Source organism: Furipterus horrens, unplaced genomic scaffold, assembly GCF_987537825.1.
Source record: "Furipterus horrens unplaced genomic scaffold, mFurHor1.1.pri manual_scaffold_4, whole genome shotgun sequence".
In the NCBI taxonomy this organism is placed as follows: Eukaryota; Metazoa; Chordata; class Mammalia; order Chiroptera; family Furipteridae; genus Furipterus; species Furipterus horrens.
This window is the reverse complement of record NW_028327174.1, coordinates 3,579,406-3,598,646: the sequence shown is the minus strand read 5'-3', so window position 1 is coordinate 3,598,646 and position 19,241 is coordinate 3,579,406. Positions and strand designations below refer to the sequence as shown.

The window sequence follows — 19,241 nt, the reverse complement described above, 5'->3', positions numbered from 1 at the left end:
TTTTCCTAAGGTATCTTCAGAATATGGTGTATTTTTATGTGGAAAAGAAAAGTTATGAAGGCAGCTGTTACTTACAAAAAATCATTAAAAGTCCTTGAGGTATGAAAGCGGGTGGTGTGCTCCTCAATCATTTTGGCATTAACTTGATTGTGGCTATAATTTTTTTTTTGTCGAGCATGTCAGACAATAAAGTCTTTGTATAAATAAAGAAATCCGCATGGCGTCTCTTCCGTGTGTGTCTCTGCGTGTCGTGGGGGCGCTGGGGAGGGGGCGGTGTCCTTCCGGTGGCGTCCTGCGTCCCGGACAGATTTCTGAGGCCAAAGACCTTCTTCCCACAGGCCAGTGACTGGCATCCTCCTGCTCGCTCCAGCGTCCCAGGAGCCGGGGGCTCCAGGGGACCTCAGAGGTGGCTGGCATGGGCAGTTCTGTGCCCTGTTGTGTTCAGATACCTTGGTGGCCTGATGTCCCCAAACAGAGCGCCTCCAGATGGCCTTTGCTCTGGGCTCTTCCTGGAAGCAGCATGCGTGACCAGCCCTTGTCAAACTAGGGGTCCAGGTATTGCCCAAGAAAAGCCCTGGCGAGTATAATGACTCCAGGCTCCAAGCTCCCAAAGCTGCAAAAATTCTGCCATTTTCAATCATCCATCGATTTATCAATACACCCAGCCACTAGCCTACCCATTGACCGAACCACCCACCATCCATCCATCCATCCCCTCCACGAACACTCACTGAGCACCTCCCATGGGCCTGGCTCGGACTAGGGAGGTGGCAGAGGTGCTGGCGATAGGGTTAGGAGGTGGGATTGATGAGGAATGGGGGTGGGGGAGGGGGTGAGGGAGCGCCGAGGATGGCAAAGGGTGTTGGCTGCCAGCCACGGAGGCGGAGCCTGGGAGCAGGAAGTACAGGTTGGAGGAGGGGCGCTGTGTTCTGTTCGGACTCGTGAGCTGGAGGTGCCCTTCGGATGTGCAGGGATGCGGTCCAGGGCCAGGCTGATAAATGGACCTGGAGGAGGAGGAGGAATCTCTCTGCAGATTTGCATTTAAGGGTCATAACCGAAGCCTTGGGGCAGAGACCACCTCCGAGAGGGGCACACAGAGGGGGCAGCCTCTTCATGAGCCTCCTATGTAACAACCTCCCCCCCAAAGAGTTCCCTCCACCAAGGCCTTGCGGGTGCCTACAACAACCCGTCCTGGGCTTCGGATCCCCGACCCTGGGCCATGAGGAGGAGTTGCTGGACTTGAGGGACCCCCATTGCTGCTCTAGGCCAGTCAGGGTGTACGGCTCCAGGGCGGGAGCAGGGAGCCTCTGTGGCTGCTGCCACAGCCGGCAGCGCTGTGGCATTGCAGGGGCCGCCAGAGAGCACCCGGGCCACCAGCTCTTATGCGGCGCAGGTGCGCCCAGCCCAGCCGTCTGCTCCTGCCGCCTTGGGTGCGGACGGGCTCTCCCTCGTCCCGGAGTGCACAGCGGTGAAGGCAGGGGCACCCTGTGCCTCAGCTCTCAGGGTTCCGCCCTCTGGGCTCATGATCACTCACAGCCGCCTTTCCCTGGGCGTCCCCACGGCATGAGGGGACAATGATACAGGATGGGGTCCCACATAAGCCTCCTGTTGCTCGTGGCAGCCCAGTGGACAAACCCAGCCAGCTGCCTCCCCTCCCTGTCCCTCTGCCCTATGACAGGTCCACTCTCAGGGAGCCCTGCCCCCAGCTGCTCTTTCCTGCAATCCGACTTCCATGGCCCTGATCCTTGAACCTCCACAGGGACCAGATTCCCAGGAGAAACTAGCCCCTTGAATAAGCTAGGGGAGGTGACACGCTCTGTGCGCAAGGGCTTCATGCAGCGCTCTCCTCTAAGGCCACCCAGAGTTCCCAGCCTGGCCCACACCTGCCCAGCCAGCTCGGGGCTTGTCCTGGAAGGCCTTAGATAGGGGCCCTTCTCCCCTTGAAGGCTGAGACTATGAAGCTCTCCAAGATGCAGGAGTCAGGCCCTGCTGTTTGGGCGCTTGCACAGGATTCTGGAAGGCTCCTCTGATCCCAGAGAAGAAGTTGAACCCTTCCTTCTGGTCTTACGTGCTTGGGGCCCAGAGAGTGGCAGACAGGGTCAGGGAAACCGGGGAAAGCTTCCTGGAGGAAGGAGCCTGGCTGGGTCCTGAACAACAGGAAATAAGTTTCCCATTACAAAAAAAGTTTTTTATTTGAAATGATTTTAGATTTACAGAAGAGTTGTACAGAGAGTACAGAGTTCCTCTATCCCTTTCACCTGGTCTCCCCTGACGTCAATATAGCCACGAGTTCCTCTATCCCTTTCACCTGGTCTCCTCTAACGTTAATATAGCCACAGCAGGTTTACCAACTAAGAGATTAACACCTGTGTAACACTGTTAACCTGTGTTCTTTATTCGGATTTCAATGGTTTTTTATCCCCTCCCATCCCTGCTCTGTCCCAGAATGTGGTCCGTGATTCCACGTTGCTTTTGTTGCCACATCCCTTCAGGTGCCTGCCGTCTGTGAGTTTCTCGGTCCTTCCTCGTGACCTCGAGCATTTCACAGAACACCCTTCTGGGTGGGTTTGTGGGAACCTGCTTTTAACAACACAGTTTTCCACAACGGCTTTGGCAACGCCACCGGCAGGGAGTGAGTTCCCCAGTAGTTCGCGCCCCCATCGGACTTCAGTGTTGTCCACTTAAAAATTTAGCCACGTGGTTTTAATTTCCATTTCCCTAACGGCTGATGGTGTCAAATGTCTTTATGTTTATCTGCCGTTCACATCCACTCTTTTGTGAAGTGTCTGTTCAGATCTTTTGTCCTCTTCCTTAAAAATGGGGCTGTTTTTGAGCTTTAACAGCTCTTTATGCTCTGGATCCAAGGCCTTAATTGAGTGTGTGATTTGCAAATCTTTTCTTCCACTCTGTGGGCTGTCTTTTCATTTTTTAACAGTTTCTCGGAGAAAGTTTTTAACGTTGACAAAGTGCAATTTATCAATCTTCTCTTTTAGGGATTGTGCTCATCACTCATTGCCAAGCCCAAGGTCAAGCAGGCTCTCGCTGACGATTTCCTGCAGAAGCGTTACTTTTGTGTGTTACAGCCGGGTCTATGATGCATTTGGAGTTCGTTCCTGTGTGAGGTGCGAGGGTATCCGTCAGGTTTCACAGTTTTGCATATGAATACTGTTCCTCTATTGAAATGCCTTTGCACAGCCGTCTAAAATCAGCTGACGGCATTTGTGTGGGTGTATTTCTGGGCTCTCTATTTTTTTCCATTGATCTATATAGTCTGTTTTGTTTTTGTTCCCCCCCAATATCATACTCTATTGATTACTATAACTTTATGGGTAAATCTTGAAATTGGGTGATGTGAATCCCCAATTTTGTTCTTCTTTTTCAGAATTGTTTTGGCTACTCTAGTCCCTTTACCTTCCCACACACATTTTAAAATTAACTTGACATACATAAATCCTGCTAAGATTTTGGTTGAGATTGAATCGAATCTACAGACCAAAGTGGGGAAGTGATATTTTAAAAACATTGGGTCTCACAATTCATAAAACCCATTTCTCTCTGCATGTATTTAAATCTTTGATTTCTCTCATTCATGCTTGCATTTTTCATACAGATCCTGCACACCTTTGTTAAGATTTATACCTAAGGACTTCCCTGGGAGGGGGATATTAGAAATAGCACTGTTTTATAAACTCACGTTCCAGCTCTTCCCTGGGCCATGTGACTAACTTTTGTGGATTGATCTTGTAATTCAGTTACCTTAGTTTTTCTGGTGTGTTCTTTGGAATTTCCTACGTAGATGACCACCTCGTCTGCAAATAGGGACAATTTTATTTGTTCCTTTCCATTTTTGTTTTTCCTCGTTTTTTTTTTTTTTTTTTTTTTTCTTGTCTTATTGCACTGGCTGGGACTTGCGGTACAATGTGGAATAAAAGTGATGAGGGAGCATGCTTGCCTTGCTCCTGGCCTCAGGGGAAAGCAGCCTCTCTCACCCTTCACTACCATATTCGTCAGCAGCCGTCCGTCTCGAGAGACGATGGTGTAGCTTCTTAAGAGTCTATCTGCACCGCCGAGAATGGCTGTGCAGTCCGACTCGGGAGTGACACGGTATCTGTCTCCTCCCGTGTTGAATCGACATCTTGTGATGACGCTGGAGTGTCCTCTCCAGTGAAGCTGAAGCTACAGAGCCTGGGCAGGGTGATATGGAGGGTCTGCTGTTGCCCATGCAGCAGACCCCCCCTCTCTTCGCAGCTGAAGGGTCCAAGGGAAAGACGGAGTCAATACAGCTTGGCTTCAGGTGCGCCGCAGGAGTTGCCGGTGTTGACTACGAACGTCGAACCGCCTTAGGGACTCCGGCTCCAGATTTTCTGTCGGGGTTTACTCCCTTAGCCTTTCCCCTGAAGAGGTATGCCGCAAGGCAGCGGAGGTGTTTTGGAGTCAGAGTTTTCCTTCTCTGATGTGCCCTGACTGGAAGATCGAACCCATATTAGCTCTAGTTTTTGTGGGTTTGTTTTAATCCTTACTGGAGGATATATTTATTGATTTAAGAGAGAGGAAGGGAGCAAGAGAGAGAGGAGTGAGAGAACCATTGATCAGTCGCCTCCTGTACATACGCCCCCCAACCAGGGATCGAACCCACAACCTTTTAGTGTGTGGGATGACATTCCAACCAACTGAGCCACCCGGGCAGGGCATATAGTTTTTGTAAATGTCTTTTATTCAGTTAAAGAAGTTCCTTTCTGACCCAATTTGTTTAAAGTTTTTCTTGTCAATTAATGCTGAATTTTGTCAAATGCTTTTTCTGCATCCCTTGGGATGATCATACCTTTGACAGGACAGGTCTGGGTGGGGATCTGAGGGTGTACCCCCCTGGGAGTTCACTGGGCTTCCTGGGTTCGCAGCTTCACATTTTCCTTCAAGTTTGGGAAATTTCTCTCCTGGGAGTCCCATTGTGTGGATATGCCAGTGCATTTGACTTCACGCCACGGGTCCCTGAGGCTCTGTCCTTTTCCTTTATTTATTTTCTGTTGTAAGACTGGATCATCTCAATTCACCTCTCTTCAAGTTTTCTGATTCTATAAAACCATCTCTCCTTGTTTCTGAAGGACATGTTGCTATAGAATTTTCCCTTCTCTCTTTCTCGCTTTGCCTTTCAATTTGCGCGCATGCTCTCTGCCGGCTCACGCACCCTTTCCTGATCGCGGCGGCCGGCTGCTGAGTCTGTCCACGGCGATCTCCATCTCTCTGGCTGTTCTCATACGTGACACCTGATTGGGATGCAGGGCCCGGCAAGGAGCAGGGGTCGGCAGTGCGGCCTGGACGTGGGCTGCTGCCTCCAGGCAATGGCCTGGCCTCGCTGTCTGCTGGCTTTGACTCTGAGGGGCAGCTGCAGGTCAGGTCTGATGGAGGATGAGGGGGCACTGGGGCCCAGAGGGGAAGAGGGGACCCTCCGTGTCCCCCAGCCACACAGCGGGCTCTGACGAATGAAACCTCCAGAAGCTCCAAGGTTTAAGTATCACGGCCCTGGTGGCTCTTCTGAAGTCTCAACAATCATTTCCGCAATGACTAACATTTTTATTTGCTCAGATGAGTGAGGGAGGGGGTCCTGAGGCTGGTGGGGGGAGGGCAGTGCCAAGGCCACCCGGAGAGGCAGGCCCTGATGCTGGCACCGAGACAGCTGGAAAGACGCCGGCTCGGTGGGGGCTGGGTTTCGTGTCTGGAAATACTCTGGAAAGTCCGTGAAACCTCCCGGGTCACGTGATTCTGTCGGCCTTGAGGACAGGCACTGCGGTCCCCGTCTGTCCACGCCGGGCGCATGGCAGTGGGCGCCTACTGCAGGAAGGCCCGGAGGAAGTCGTTGTAGGAGATCTTTGAAGACAGGGTCTTGTCATAATACTCCAGGATGTGGAAGAACTCCTCCTCCGACAGGTTGAGGCTGTACTGTCTCAGGACCTGCGAGACGGGAAGGAGGGGCCCCGGCTTGTCTTGGCGCCACTCGAGGAGGCAGACTGCCAGGGAGGGGCTGGGGACACACCCCTCTGCCCGGGACTGAACACCTCCCCTCCAGCGTTGCCCCGTCTCCTTTTCTCTCCCTATCCCACCCCCCCACACATGTTTTCCTCCCCACCCCCTCTCCTGAGGCAACCTCAAGGGTTAATGGCAGGTGACGTCCCAGCCACCACCCAGCTCTGGACTTCCGACCTCTCTCACAAGAGAGAAATAAACGCCCACCATGTTGAAGCTATTGCTGATTTTTCCCCTCCTGTTATATGCAGCTGAAACAAATCCTAACAGATAGGCACCCTCATGCACAAAAAGCAAAGATTACACCTGTAACCAAGGAGGCGGCACCCTCCCGCGGCCGCCCACCCGTCTTTGCCTGGAGACTGACATGAGAACTGGACGGCAGGGTGGGCCGTGAGAGCAGGGAGCAGGCCTGCGTCCCTGGCGGAGCTGCAGGGCAGGTGGCGGGCAGGCCCCTTAGAGGTCAGCAGCCGGCACGGGCCCCCTGAGGACGCAGCCCCCTGCCCACCACCAGCCGAGGTTAGACATCCGGGGTTGTTATCATGAAAGGAAGGTTTTGTAGTTTTAGTTGAAGCAGAGATAAACCCTTTGTGCCTTTAATATCTTGACTGAGTTTTTTTCTGGCGGTGACACGTGATTGTCAATCTAATGTTCTGGAGGAGAAGTTCGAGGTGTTCTACATTATTCTAAAAGGGGGGGTGTACATCGCCCTTGGGGGTGGCCGGTTCTCTCCTCTGGAGAAACAGAGCAAAGGTCCTGCAAGGTAGAAGCTTCCAGGCCGAGCAAGGTCCCCTGGAGGGGGTGTGGTCACGGCCACCTGTCCGTGGGAGGCTGTCCCCACAGACCTCGTGCGCCTCTGAGATGTGTACTCTCTCATGGGGCATTAGAGGCACCAGAGTTCAGACTCTGAAGAGGACAGCGGTGTAGCCCACCCTGCCGTGGGGGGAGCCAGGCCTGCCTCACGGAGGGCAGTGGGGAGCCACAGGGCTCCCATGAGGCAGGGCTGTCTCTGCGGGCCCCTGAGTGGCCACAGCTGGGACCTTGCTCCAGCACCTCAATGTTTCTGTTCTGTTCTGCGGGTCTTGTGAGGCAGACGCAGGCCCTGGGTCCCCCACAGAGGCCCAGGGATAGCCCGCCGTGGGGCCCAGGGGCCGCTGCAGCTGGGCTGCGGTGTGGGCACAGAGGAGCGTCCCCACAGGGGTCTAGAGAACTTCTGGAGGGAGAGCCCACATCTGCGGGTGGGGGAAGCACGCTACGCCCTTGATAACCGGGGGTCCCGAGGAAGTGAGGTCTGGGACAGCTCGTCCCACGCAGGCCTTTGGTGGGGACGGGGTCCTCTTCTGCATGGGACACCTGCTTCCTGCTCAGAGGCAACAGCCACGCAGGAGCTGGGCTCACCTTCCGGAAGTCAGCCACACCGATGAGCCCCGTGCCACACGGGTCATAGGCTTTGAAGGTGCGTCGCATTGGCCGCCAGCAGTGCAAGATCTGGGGCTGAATGCGCAGCAGCGCGGAGTGAAAGGACGGAGTCTCAGCACCAGCTTCTTTCTGGAAAAAACCACCACCAGAGCTGAGGGCCTGGGACTCAGGCTATTGGTTCCCGGTCTGAGGCCTCCAGAAGGAAATCTTTGCATCATTGCCAGGAAAGCGAACTTTGAGCTGTTTGCGGTGCTCCCAGAGCCCGACGGAGACCTCACCGCGCTCACAGCTCTCCCCCCGCAGACACGAGCTGCCTGGCGTGCTGGCGGTGGGCCGTGGGCCCAAGACCCCCGGGGGTTGCATGCTCACCTGAAAACTGCCTGGAGCTGGACAGGCCTTTAAGAAATGGAGAAAAAGGAGCAGCAAAGGACTGCTTCCCAAGCGCACGGGCACACCACGTGTGTACATACATGTGTCGCACATACACACGCTTACAACACACAACGTGACACACTTATATATGTACACACACGTGCCATGCATGTGATATATCCGAACGCATGTGCCTAGAGGAAATCTGGGTGGGGGTCCATGCAGAGGTGGCAGGGAGGCTGGGGACATCTGAGGTGTGTGGTCTGCACTGGCCAGTGGCCCTGCCTGGCGTCTTAGCATCCACGACGCCCACCTTTTGTATGAAGGGGCTGCGAGAAACCTGAGCCCCTCTTAACCCCAGACCCGCACGTGTCCTGGGCATAATTTCCGTACCATCTTATGGGCGTTCTGGATTTTCAGTCTCTGCATCGGCGAGGTCTCCTGGGCTTTCAGCAGGAGGATGCAGCTCTGGAGGAAGTCGCAGTACGCGAAGTGCCCGTCGTCCTTCAGGTCGTACTTCAGGACGAGCCGCTGACACTCCTCTCTGCTGAGGTCCAGGTGGAATTCCTCCACAAGAGCTAAAGACAGAGGCATCGGCTCAGTGGGTGGCAGCCCACCTCGCATCCTCCACGCGTCCCTTCCCTCGCCGCTCGTGGAGGGGCTGTCTCTGCGCCAGGCCTTTGCTTTGCAGGCTCGGGGGCGCTGGCTGGACAGGTACAGAAACAGACGTGCGTACAACGAACTAAGGCGGTGAGGATGTGGGGGGGGGCCCACATCCCGCTGACCCACCGTCCTGGTGTTTGCCTGCGGCGCCGGTTTTGCGAGGTCCGCATTGCAGTGGTCACAGCAGCGTGGGCCGTATGCTGCGTGAGCTATGACCGGAGAGCAGGCAGGGCAGGAGCAGAGTCAGGAAGGGGTGTCCCCAGTGAGGGCTCTGCCCGAGGGAAGGCTCAGAGTCAGGGCCGAGCCTGCAGGAGGGGCCTGTCATTCAGACTGGGCCCTCCGACCACGTACGTCTCAACCGGGCTTTGGCGATGGACCCTCAAGAGACTGTTGGGCTGTACAAATGGACCCATTTTGCGTTTTCATGCCAATGGTGATCTAAAATGTATAAAACCCAACCTGACATACATGGGCCATGCTTGAGAGACAAGCAGTGTGGGATATCAGGGTTTGCGTCTGGCTTTGTGGTTGGAACCGCGTCACTGCCACATGGGTGGTCCTCCCAGCTGCCCAGAGGGGGGCTCACGTTGGTGTCAGAACATCAACACACCCCCCGCTCCGCACCGGCTCCCACGCTCAATTCTTGGGCCAGTTAGAAAGCCCGAGCTGCTTCTGGAGGGACAACTCGTAATTAAAAGAGACGCAGGTGGCATCAGATTTTGGTTTAAGGTGAATACCTGCTCACATCAAAAGAATTAACTCCAACACAGGGGGCCTCACGCATGCATACAGCCCAGCAAATCATGTCCCATGGAATCAACGTAACATTTATTATTGAGTTCATATTTTTATATTGGATTTATGTGTTTTGGAGTAGGAACTGTTCACTAACGGAGTGTATACCTTGTTTCATTTGTATGTTTTTAAGCCATGGTTATAATAAAAGTAACTTGTATTAATAGTAGAGGTTCCCAAGGAAAACATTTTCCTAAAAAAGGGGTCTAGATGTTAGGCTAGAAAAGGGGAGCTGAGGGGCCTTTAAGTAGAGGAGCCACAGGGTCGGATTTATTTCCATGGAATTAAAGTGTTGCGTAAACAACGTGCACCGGTTAGCAGAAGTATAAATCAAACGGGTGTAATTGGAGGAGTTTATCAAACTGATGCACAGCAGGTCAAGGTGAGCTGCGTGGTGGGCGGGCTTGCGTGTCCCCAGCCACCCCGCTCTGCCTGTCTCCCCTCCTCACTGTCAGGCTGTGAACATTTACACGCTGCCCAGAGACCACCCCCAGTCTGTGCCCTCTCACGCTGAAAGTCATGGGGGCTCAGTGGTTAGGAGTCCTTGTCCTGGTGTTTGTCAAGGTGCCCAGCCTGTCATCGCTACCCAGATGCTCCCCGTCGTGTTCCAAGGGACCGGCCTCGCGCCGGGGGGTGACACTGTGCCCCCCGGGGACCAGAACCAGGACGCACCCAGAAACTCGGCCGTGGTGATGAAGCCCCGCCTGCGCGTGTCCCGCTCCTTGCACGCCTTCAGGAAGGCCCGCCAGCAGCCCTGGACCGTCCTCCGCAGCTTGCGCTCGATGGGCTCGCAGTTCTGCAGCGGTGGGGTGCCCGGCCCCCGGCCCACACTGGCCGGCGTCTGGCGGGACAGAGAGAAGCCGCCTTGAACGGAAGATTGAAAACGGAAGGGGTAGGGACAGCCTACAGAGGTGGCCCGGGTTGCGAGGTTCGCAGATTCACGGGGAGCGTCGCTGTGGAAATAACACGGAAAGCGAAATGCAGAGGGCCACGGGGCCGTTGCACCTTTCCGTGGGCGGGCTGTGTTTGTGCCAAGTCGTGATAACACAGGTCGTCTTGGAAATAAATATGTAGCCGAGACTCAAATATAGAGAGACGCTAACCCAATATGTCACTGCTGTGTGTGTGAGGTGACAATGACCCATTTTTCACCAGAAGAAGAGTCTCGTTAAAAAAAGGGATCCAGGCCCTGGCTGGTGTGGCTCAGTGGCCCGCGTGCCGGCCTGCGCTGTGTGGTTAGGCAGCCTGTGTCTGACGGAGGGACCCTGCACACGTGCGGGCACCTCTTAGAGCCTCAGCGTGCTCACCCCTGGAGTGGGTGTGGCAAACCCTGGGGCGGGGGGGGGGGGGGGCGCGGGACACTGGGCAGGCAGCCCCGCCCGCAGGGGCCCCTACTCAGGCTTGTGCTTTCTGGGATGCCAGTGCCCCGCCTGGCCTCGCAGTCCTTCTCCTGCATCCGATCTTCCCGCTCCTCCCCTCCCCAGCCAGGCCTCCTTTCCACCTCACCCACCCCCTTCTCTCACGCCCACCTCCCCCTCCAGGCAGGCAAATCCCGAGGACCCGCCGGGGGTTCCTCTCCCGCATCCCCCCCAGGCTCACTCTGTGCCACCTTCTCAGTCACCCCCACCCCGCGGGAACACAAGAGACCCGGCCAGGGGGCCTGCGGGCCTGGTGCCAGGCACCGTGGGAAACCCGGGGACGGAGAACTCACGGAGAGGTGCCTCCGCGGTTTTGTCCCTGCGCTCAGGTCTCGGGTGGGCGATGACCCCGCAGACCTGCTGCCTGCCGAGGCTTCGGGGACCTCGCTGCCCCTTTGGGCCTTGGCCGAATTGCCAGCGCCCGGCGGGGTCGCCGCTTTCTCCGCACTGAACCTGCTCAGGAAGTCCAGGTACCTCAGCCTCCCCTTCATGTCCACCGGCATCTCGCTCCAGAGCCTGTCAAACTGGCGGAGAACAGAGGCATTTCCCAGGGTCAGTGCAGGGCCCACGCGGGATCTGCCCGGCGCTGGCGAGCAGGGGCGCGAGGAGAGGCAGCGCCCCTGTGGGCCAGGGTCTGAAGCCCAGGCCAATAACACAAATGAAGAAAGAAAAAACCCATTCGGCCCCGTGGGGTGGAAGCCTCAGGAAACCTGAAGAAGCGAGACAGGAGGACTACTCGTGGCTCCGCAGGGCAGTTTTCACTGAATGGGGCCCTTTGCGGGCAGCTGAGGGCCAGTCAGCCTCGTGGCCAGTCACAGTGACCAGCAGCAGCACATACAAGCAGTTTAGGGGACTATGCACATCAAAGCGCTGGTGCACCCTGTCCCGGGCCAGCCCAGCGGGACTCTCCCCATCCTCCAGGCGCACCTGAGCTCTGGCGGCAGCTCACAGCAGGTGACACAGCCCTCAGCCACGGCTGCCCCCACGGTTTATCTCCCCGAGGGCAAGCAGTGCCTTCCCACAAGCTGAAAAGGGAGGCGCAGGAAAGCTGGGGGAGGTTGACGGCTCTGTGGCGGAGCTGTCACAGGCTGGGTCAGGGCCACACGCTGCACAGACGCAGCCCCCTCGGTGAGCCCCTCCTGTGACTGCAGGGCTTTCCGGGAGCGAGGAAGAATGGTCACCCGTGCGTAATCGGCTTGTACAGCCCTGAGGCCCAGTGGAGGCCCAGCCCCCCACCCCCACCCCAGCAAAGCGAGGGACTGGCTCATCCTCGCCAGGCACCTGGCCTGGGCCAGAAACCCAAGTCGCTCCGGGCTCCGCTGGGGCTTCCCTGCAGCAAACGAGTAGGGACCAGGACCCGCTGTGTTTGAGGTTCTGGAAATGAAGTTGCGAGGGGTGAGGGAGGAGGGGAGCACGTTCCAGGCCCGGAGAGGGGACAAGGGGCTCACGGAGGACAATATTCTTGATTTATTTTTTTAGCTTTTTCTTTAAAAATAATTATAGGTTTGTAGGAAGTTGCAAGGATGGGACAGAGAGGCCACCTGTCCCCTCCACCCAATTTCCTCCAAAGGTTCCACCTTATGTAACAACTTCAAAACCAGGAAATTGACGATGGCGCCATGTGTGCGCGTGTGCGTGTGCCTGTGTGTGTGTTGTAGTTCAACATCACGGATCAGATGTGGAGACTCACGTTCCTTTAAGTTTGGTCAGTGAGGAAAATCTACTTGGTGGAGTAGAAGGGAAGGACCTTGAGAAAGTGGCCACTCATGTGTCCACAGACCTCACGACCCTCAAGGGCAGCGACCCCCCCAAACCAGAGGCAGCTCCCCACCTGTCTCCTCCAGCAGAGTCCCCAAACCACTGGACAGATGAGGACAGATGCTCCCCTCCACCTTCCCACCTCGGCAGGTGACATCTCCCGGCCTGGCCTGGGAGGTCTAGATTCCACTTCAAATGCTGGTTCACAGCTGATGCTCAACAAGGGTCTGTTCGACTTCAGGGGGCCCCAGCAGACCCCCGGAACAATGGCAGGGCCCCGTGGGAACGGGGGGGGGGGCGGACAGTGCTGAACCCAACCCTGATCGCATCAGTCACACAGGGCCTTCAGGACAGAGCGGGGAGGGGGCTGTCCGGGGGCTCTCCTGCCGCTCGCTCCAGAGAGACTCGGGAGGCAGGTCATGTTATCGAGACAGACGCACAGGACAGGTGTGGATGCTTAAGGATGCCGTGAAATCCTGAAGCGCGAAAGAGAGGATGTCTACCCAGCCACAGGCCTTCCCCTCGGGCAGGTGAGGGTGACGACCACCTCCCTGATTATGATCCGTGATGCAGAGGAAGCCAAGGCGGGACCACAGAGACCGTGTTCGTCCTCTTCACTGTGGGAGCCTGGACACAGGGCAGAGGGAAGGCCCGGGATGCGGCACAGACTCACGGCTCCAGGGTAAGGGCTCACGCAAACCCCCCTGCCCCAGGCCCACCGCAGAGTCAGGGCCGAGTCTGGCTGCCATGTGGGGGGGGGGGGGACGACAGGAGCAGTGAGAAGGCCCCCCCTGGGGCCCAGAGGCACAGGCCCTGCCCTGGTGTGACACAGATGGGTAGGGACCTTGAAAGCCGAGGGTGGCGCAGGAATACCAAGAAACCCTTGGGCAACGCCGGAACCACAGCAAGCGCCCAGATTTTCCGCGGAGGGATCGCGTGGCCCGTGCGCGCTCAGGCTCAGGCTCAGGCTCACAGCTACGAAACTCAGACGCAGCCCAACCACACGCCCTACGGACGCGACGACACAGGAAGTGCCCGCACACTTCCAGCTCATCCTCCATCCTCCACCCCCGCTTCCTTCTCCCACGCACGTCCATCAGCAAAGTCTGTTGGCTCCAACTCTGAAACCTGTCCGCCATCCGGCAGCCGCCTGTCCGCCCGCCTGGGGTCCCCTCGGGGAGCTTCCCGGGCTGCCCCGAGCCTCTCCTACCAGCCCCCACACCCGCACACGTGTTTCGCTTACTCTCCGCCAGCCCCGGGGGGAGCAGAGACCCCACAGGGTGGGCGTGTCTGTTGTGCCCACTGACAGCAGCTCCGCCTGACAGTACGCTCGCTGCTCCCGCTTCCCGAATATTCCCTCAGCCTGCACTGCCCTCTGCCTCTCCTGCCTCCTCTCGGAGCCTTGGGGCCTCGGGGAAACCGCCGGGAGCCCCCCCGTCCAGGCCAGGCCCCTGCTGCGCCTTCCCAGGGCCTCGTGCCCCTGCACGGCAGGGAGCGTGGTCACTGAATAACGGGCGGCAGGGGTCCGCCCCGCTCTGCCCTCCCAGGACGCGCACCATACTGCGCACAGAGGGCCCCTATCAGGGGATGGCAAGGGGCTTGCTGCCTTCGGGCGCTTGCTGTGCAGCCAGGACAGACAGTTCCGCACTGAGGGACATCGTGGGACATGCAAGAGGGTCCCCAGGGCTTGACTAGACGCCAGAGAGCTTGAGGCGACGGGGGAGGGCAAGGCGGCCAGCCCCTCCAGGTAAAGGTGCACTCAGGAGAGGCTGCAGTCCGCCTGATGCGCGTCCACAGGAGGAGTCAGCACGAGCGGCTCCGAGGGGACAGGGGCAGGCGGGGAAGGCTGAGCTGCACCTGCTCAGAGGAGAGGGCACCTGGAGGAGCCTGGGGTGCGGTGGGGGTCCTGTGCATCCCCGTTTCCTAGGGGCGGATGCCAAAGCTCAGAGACGGTGAGGACCTTGCCCCAGGTACACAGCTCTGGAGAAGCCCGGCAGCAGGGCTCAAACCCAAGGCTCCCTGCCTGAAAGGTTGCCTCACCCTCTGCCAGCACGCCTCTCAGCTCCTAAAGGGGCTTTAGAGATGCCGAAATGCCACATCGGAGTGTTCCGGGTGTTTAATGGCCCCTTCCCCTAACACAGCTGCACGTTCGAAGTCCTCACGTGACCCCCACGGACGGATCTACATGGTCTCTCCAGGACAGGCTCTCCTGTGGCCCAACTTCCTAACGGATGTCCAGAAAGACCCAGGCCGGCCGCCTTTCACAACAGGCTTTCCGCAGAGCCGCGGGGTCCCGTCAGCTGCCCACCCCACCTGCTCCAAAAGTCGCTCTCCTTTTCTGAAAGCTTCCTTGAGCCGCGGGCCCCGCTTTCGGAGAGCCGACGTCGGGCCAGCTGGCCCTCAGAGGCAGGATCACTGGGATTTTTTTTTTGGTTGAGATATGTTCTTATAATGTAGATAAACCCAGTCATGACATCTGTACTTGAACGTTATTTAACACGGCTGGAACTGGCCCAGTGTCGCCGGTGGACTCTTGGACAACGGCAGGAGGGGTCTAGACGTGAAGAGAGCAGATCACTTCTGTGCCTTCTGGTTCCCAACGCCGTGCCCTTGAACCCAGAAGGTCGCTGGCTAAGGAACCACGCGAGAAGAATGAGAGGGGCCGCTGGGGTCTCGGCTTTCCGTCTTCCACCTGTATCCAGAGGCCTCCTTCCCGAATATAGCACCAAATATAGTTCTTGGCCATCACCACCCAACGTAATCCGCCGTACCGATGGCGGCCTCGGGTGCTCTTGGCACTGCAGCCTGCGCTGGAGCTGTGGCTGCGTATTTTTAGAAGGCAGAATTTAAAAATAAGGGCTTGATTTTGTTGAGGGGGTGGTGCTTGATGTGCTGGGGATGGCGAAGCTTTCTTAAGAGGACAATTAACGTCAAATTCTCTGTTCTGAATGCCAGAGAGGCGAGAACGTCATTAATTTATATCTATAATCAGAATAAAATTTTACCCATTTAGATGAAATGGAAAACCTTTATTAGTAAGACCTTGATTAGTTGGCCCCACAGACTAATAAATGCAACTGGATTAATTGTAAAGGCTTCTGTCCATGTATAGCAGCCCAGCAGTATCTGGTGGTCTAAGGGACAGAATCATTTGGGAATAGCCCTTTATTTAGCAAAAATGACCATAATGCCTTAAAAAGGTGATGTTTTGGGAAAGGTAAGTCTGATGCTCATCTTACTGGTGTCTTTAATGACTTCATTGATTTTGGGTGGTGAGTTCAGTGGCCAAGCAGGGATGGGGGCGGGCGTAATGCTTGCCCTGCCCTGTGAACACTTCCATCCAATCAGACTTGAGCTTGGCAGAAAGAGTGACGTTTCTACACTTGGTCCCCAGAAAGCTCCTGGGCGGGGCCTGAGCAGAACCAGGAGGGGGGGGGGGGCGGCAGAGCTGCTTCTCTAAGTATTTTGGATTTCATTTTGTCATCTGATTCATCCTCTGGGGATGGCTCATTGATGTGTCTGAGAACTGGCGAGGGCCTGTGGCAGAGCATTTTCTGGGGTGAAGGAAAATCCTCTCCCATGATTGGCTCACTGGTGCTGGGCTCCAGGGGCTGGGATGGGGGTGTGAGGACACTCACAGGGACTTGCTGAGCACCACCTGTGCTGGATTCTGTCTCTGGGGCACAGTGAGGGACAAGCAGCCTCCCTGCAACCTCAGCTCCCAAGAAAAGTTCTGATTTTGTAGACATTTGGCTGTTTCTTGTTGTTAGGACGGGGGTGGCACTCTCTCTCCTGGGGACATGGAGTCAGCTGGGGGTGGGCATGTCACCAGCATGCCTGGGACAGTAGCTCCGGAGCACGCAAAGCCCCAGCCACAGAACTGGGAGAAGGACAGAGTGACCTGCAGGCCGGGCTCAGGTCGGGGGAGGGGCTGGCTTCCTCTTTGGATCACAAAAGCTCAAGGAAGCTTCCGAGAAGGAGGGGGAAGGAGAGAAGCAGCTGGAGCCAAAGTTTATATGACTTTAAAAATAAAAGTGATACTTTTTTCACCCTGAGTGAAATGATGCAATTCCTACCTTTTACATAAACAGAAGGCTCCTGGGAGTCTTCAGTAAAATTTGAAACAAAACAAAGCACCACCCCCTCCCCGCAAGAAAAAAAACACCAACCAAAAACACAAACAAAAAAAGCCCTTCAAGTATTTTTAAAATAGAGGACAGTCTTAAACTCTTCACACTGTGGGGAAGGGCCGGCCTGATGCTCGCACGGCAGGACTCAGGACCCACATGCCAAGCGTGTGCTCACCTGTTCATCCGTCAGGATTTGGCCATGGCGCGTACAAACGGCCCTGAACTCGTCCCTGAACACGGTGTTCGTTTTCAAGGCGTCGAGGTTCTCAAAGTCCTGGGCGATGGCGTGGTAGTGGGAAGCCACTGCTTTGTGGAGCCGGGCCAGCACCTCTCGGCTTGCCATTTCCTTGGGAGACTTGGGTGGTGGGCCTCTGGGCATTTTCTCAGCCCATTCCGACGCAGCCTGGGCAAGGAGAACAGAAAATGGATCCACTTAGTAAATAATAGATCACCACTTGGCTCGGGGCCCGTCGCCCACGGCTGGTCCTGGGAGGCCCAGCTTAGGGAGGACAGTGAGCCAGGACACAGACGTGGCTCTGATGCAGGTCTCGGCAGGACCCAAACACGGTTCAGTGCAGCTGCCAGGGAGAAGGGGCAGAGGTGGGTCCCCCGGGCAGGGCGGCTTCTGAGCCAGAGCCCCGGGAGGCAAGCCTTCTCCTTCCATCCGTTCACTCATTCGGCCTGTCTCCTGGTTCGTTTCCCACACACCCAGTAAGCGCCTGCTCTGCGTGGCAAGGGACCCAACAGGGATACGTCTGCGGACGCTTACGTTTCAGACACCAGTGAGGGACGCGCAGCAGTTAGAATCGGAAACGCTGTTTGGATGGCGTCGGGATGTTGTCTGCAGCCCCGCTCTTGGCTAAGAGCTCCCTAAGTCTGAACCTCCCCAGCCCCTCGCGGGTCTCACCCTGGCTGCGCTGGGCCAGCCTTGTTCGCCTCTCCACGCGCACGCGCAGGGGACGCCTGGGCGTGGGGACGCGCCAGCAGGGCCGGTGGCGCTGTCCATGGTGCTGGGGAGCCAGAGCGGGAGTGCGTCCCCAGGGGCACTAGGGCCGCTGGGCACCATGATGGAGCCGGGCTGGGGTGACTGGAGCTCTGGGTCCCCAGCCTCCTGGGAGGAGACAGAGGCCGGGGGAGTGGGCGGGGCAGCGGCACGTCCATGCACTCGCTGCTCAGACCTGCAGCTGCTGCATCGGCAGGTTCGCGCCTCGAGGGTGTGTGGGGCGGGGCTGGGCTTGTGAGAACCGGGGACAGTGCAGGACGTGTGACCCCGCTCCTGGGTATGTTCTGAGACAGACTGGGTTTCCCGCATCGAAGCCCATCGTGACCGCTGGCCACGAGGTCAGCTCCTATGAAGCCCCGGCACCGTGCTGAGACCTTCACCGGACGCCACATCTAACGCCCCCACTGGTGCTAAACTTGATCATGGTTCGCCTCAGGACATCGCACGGCATCGCTTTATGGAAGCGCAGTGACCACAGGGTGGGGCCATCCTCAGAAACGCGCACACATGCGTCCACTCAAGCCACAGCCCCTCACAGCCTGTGCCGCCTGAGGGTAACAGACGCTTTTAAACGTGTCCACTTGGGGCCATTTGCAAGGTAAAAAAATGCCTTTCCTTCTGATTCTGGAGAATAAAAGTGACGTTACTGATGCATCTTCCACGTTTTCAAACAGTCGGCGACACGCCCCCACGGCTGTGCCCACAGGCCCTTCCCAACCATCCCAAGGTCATAGAGGGGCCTCTTCTGGGTTGGAGTCCCGTTCCAAGTCCATGCTTACGCCCGTCAGGTGGACAAAACTGGACAGAACACGGGTGGACGCAGCCAGCACGGGGAGGTGAGGGTCCTGAGTCTGAGTCTCGACCCTGCCTCCCACTGCTGTATGAGCACACACCAGCCACCGGGTACGCACTGTCCCCTCTACCCAGGAGGAATCGTGGCTCACAGGAGGGGGTGCAGGTCAGGGCTCTTTGAAAGTTAAAGCACAGACTGGAAGCACTCTTATTCTGACAGCAGACACGGGAGGACCGAAGTAGCATGGGCAGGCTTTGGCGCGTGCGCGGCCAACCTCAGAGGAGCCTGAGTAGCTGTCCAGCAAAACAGGGATTACTGAGTTTAACTTAAAAACTACAGAGGCTTGAATAGCTAAACATAGAAGAAATTAATAAAGCTTTTAAAAGACTGACCACCCATCATTAAAAAGGCATCAAGCCTAGATGACGTTATGGGCCACTGCATCTTTGAAAAAAACAGATCATTTTTACATTAGTCAAATTATTTTGGAACACAGGAAGGGATAGATAGAATTCCAATTCACTGTAGATTACCCTAGTGCCTAACAGAAAAACGTGGTAAGGAAAACACTTGAAAGGAAAAATATAAACCAATCAAATTCATAAACATTAATGCAAAGCCATTAAAAAATTTAAAAACATTAGGAATATTTAGCACCATATCTAAAAACGGCACACCAGGTTTAACTAGGGTTTATTCCAAGCATAAGAACGTTCAAGAATTAGCAAATTCTTCAATTCCTTCCATCAGCAAAGGTCACGTGTCAACCGAAGGGCAAAAAGGCATTTGTCACAATTGGGCGGCCGCTCCTGAGAAAAGTGGTGAGGAGCAGGACAGGGAGGGTAAACCCTGCCGAAACGAGACGAGCC

The 19,241-nt window shown here is 56.4% G+C and overlaps 1 protein-coding gene across 1 annotated transcript in view; it reads right to left on the bottom strand.

The window, feature by feature from the left end:
- Positions 1–5,708: 5,708 nt before the first annotated feature.
- The window catches only part of EFCAB6 (EF-hand calcium binding domain 6), a 162,406-nt gene continuing 148,873 nt past the window's right edge, over positions 5,709–19,241 (bottom strand). The window contains exons 27-32 of the mRNA XM_090272278.1: positions 16,752–16,979; positions 10,982–11,212; positions 9,943–10,111; positions 8,206–8,390; positions 7,420–7,569; positions 5,709–5,949 (exon numbers count right to left, since the gene is read on the bottom strand). Of these exons, the coding sequence (XP_090128404.1) occupies positions 5,827–5,949; positions 7,420–7,569; positions 8,206–8,390; positions 9,943–10,111; positions 10,982–11,212; positions 16,752–16,979 (1,086 nt within the window). The 3' untranslated portion in view covers positions 5,709–5,826. The remainder of the gene's footprint in view (positions 5,950–7,419; positions 7,570–8,205; positions 8,391–9,942; positions 10,112–10,981; positions 11,213–16,751; positions 16,980–19,241) is intronic.